Genomic DNA, 1,374 nt, shown 5'->3' with positions numbered 1-1,374 from the left:
GGCATGATACATGACACAAACATATCCTGATGATATGAAAACAAGCCTTCACAATTTTTATTCATTTATTGCCGCTATATGATACTGAACATATAAATCTCACAAAAAAAAACATGCAAGTCCATGATTCCAGTTGAAAAAAATATATATTTATTCTTGTGAATAACAGACTATTTCCATTTATTTATGTTTGGTACTAGTTTACTTCTGATGATAGGCTTCACTGCACACCTTGTGGAGTCTCTTTCCACATTTTGTGCACTGCAGTCGTGTGTTCTTCATACAGAGGCAGCATCTACCTTGAGTGCATGAGTCCAGAATGTGATTCACTCCGTCGTACCTCACTGCTTTTGCTGGCTGTACGGAGGGTCCTCCAAGTCTCTTCCTGTGTTCTTGAACCTTTACCATTGCTCGAGCAATTTCTCTCCTGAACATTATATGTGACATACCTGCCGATCCACCAATATATTGGTAGAATCTGAAAGCAGCCACCACTGTCAGATTTAGCATGTTTGAGAAAATGTTCCACCACCATTTCTTTGAACGCAAACGCGGCCTGTAAGAGGACAACATTCTGTCACACACATCAACGCCTCCCATTCCCTTGTTGTACATGTGAATGAGATGTGGCTGCTCAACTGCTTTCTTGTTCTCTTTCCTCACACGTCGTTCTACTTTGTGAATTGGATTTACACCATAGTAGTTGCTGGCAACTGTCACACTAGAGTTGTCATTCCATTTGACACACAATACTGTACCATCTGATTTGTAGTCAAAATAGCCTCGTTCTTTTTTTTCAACTTCTTTCTTTGAGGGGAGAGGACACTTGCCTGTTCTGTTATCTCGAACAGTTCCACAGGCTCGAAACCCTTTTGCAGTGAGTTCTGTCAGTAATCCATGGCTTGTGAAGAAATTGTCAAAGAACACTACATGGTGGTCAGGACTTTCAACTGGCTGCAACATTGACATCACGACATGTGACCCCAGTTGTCGAGTCTTCGAGTCACCCTCTTTGCCACAATAGATGGAAAAATTGTATGGATATCCATCTACTCCACATAGCATCCACATTTTATAGCCAAATCTTATTGGTTTGTTCCTTATGAACTGCTTAGCAGAGTGATGACCATGATACGGAATCATAGATTCATCAATGCTTAGTAGTTCATGAAAACACCAAACTTTTGGCAGTTACTTCTTATCATTTCAAGTAAGGGCAAGACCTTGGCCATCTTTGAGCCTGCTAGATTTGAGTTATCAGCAAGGTGCAGGTACCTTTTGATGGTACGGAATCTGTCCCTGCTCATTGTTTTGGCAAATACAGGTGCTACCAAATCTTCACTTGTGGACCAATAATCATTTTCAGATGGCAGA

At 40.9% G+C, this 1,374-nt stretch overlaps 1 protein-coding gene across 1 annotated transcript; it reads right to left on the bottom strand.

The window, feature by feature from the left end:
* Positions 1 to 201: 201 nt before the first annotated feature.
* LOC123509871 (piggyBac transposable element-derived protein 3-like) lies at positions 202 to 969 on the bottom strand. Its single transcript, XM_045264457.1, has one exon. It carries the CDS (start codon positions 967 to 969, stop codon positions 202 to 204), a length of 768 nt encoding a protein of 255 aa, XP_045120392.1.
* Between the last annotated feature and the right edge of the window lie 405 nt (positions 970 to 1,374).

The sequence above is a fragment of the Portunus trituberculatus genome, chromosome 27, assembly GCF_017591435.1.
Source record: "Portunus trituberculatus isolate SZX2019 chromosome 27, ASM1759143v1, whole genome shotgun sequence".
NCBI classification, from domain to species: Eukaryota; Metazoa; Arthropoda; class Malacostraca; order Decapoda; family Portunidae; genus Portunus; species Portunus trituberculatus.
This window is presented reverse-complemented; position numbering and strand designations above follow the sequence as displayed.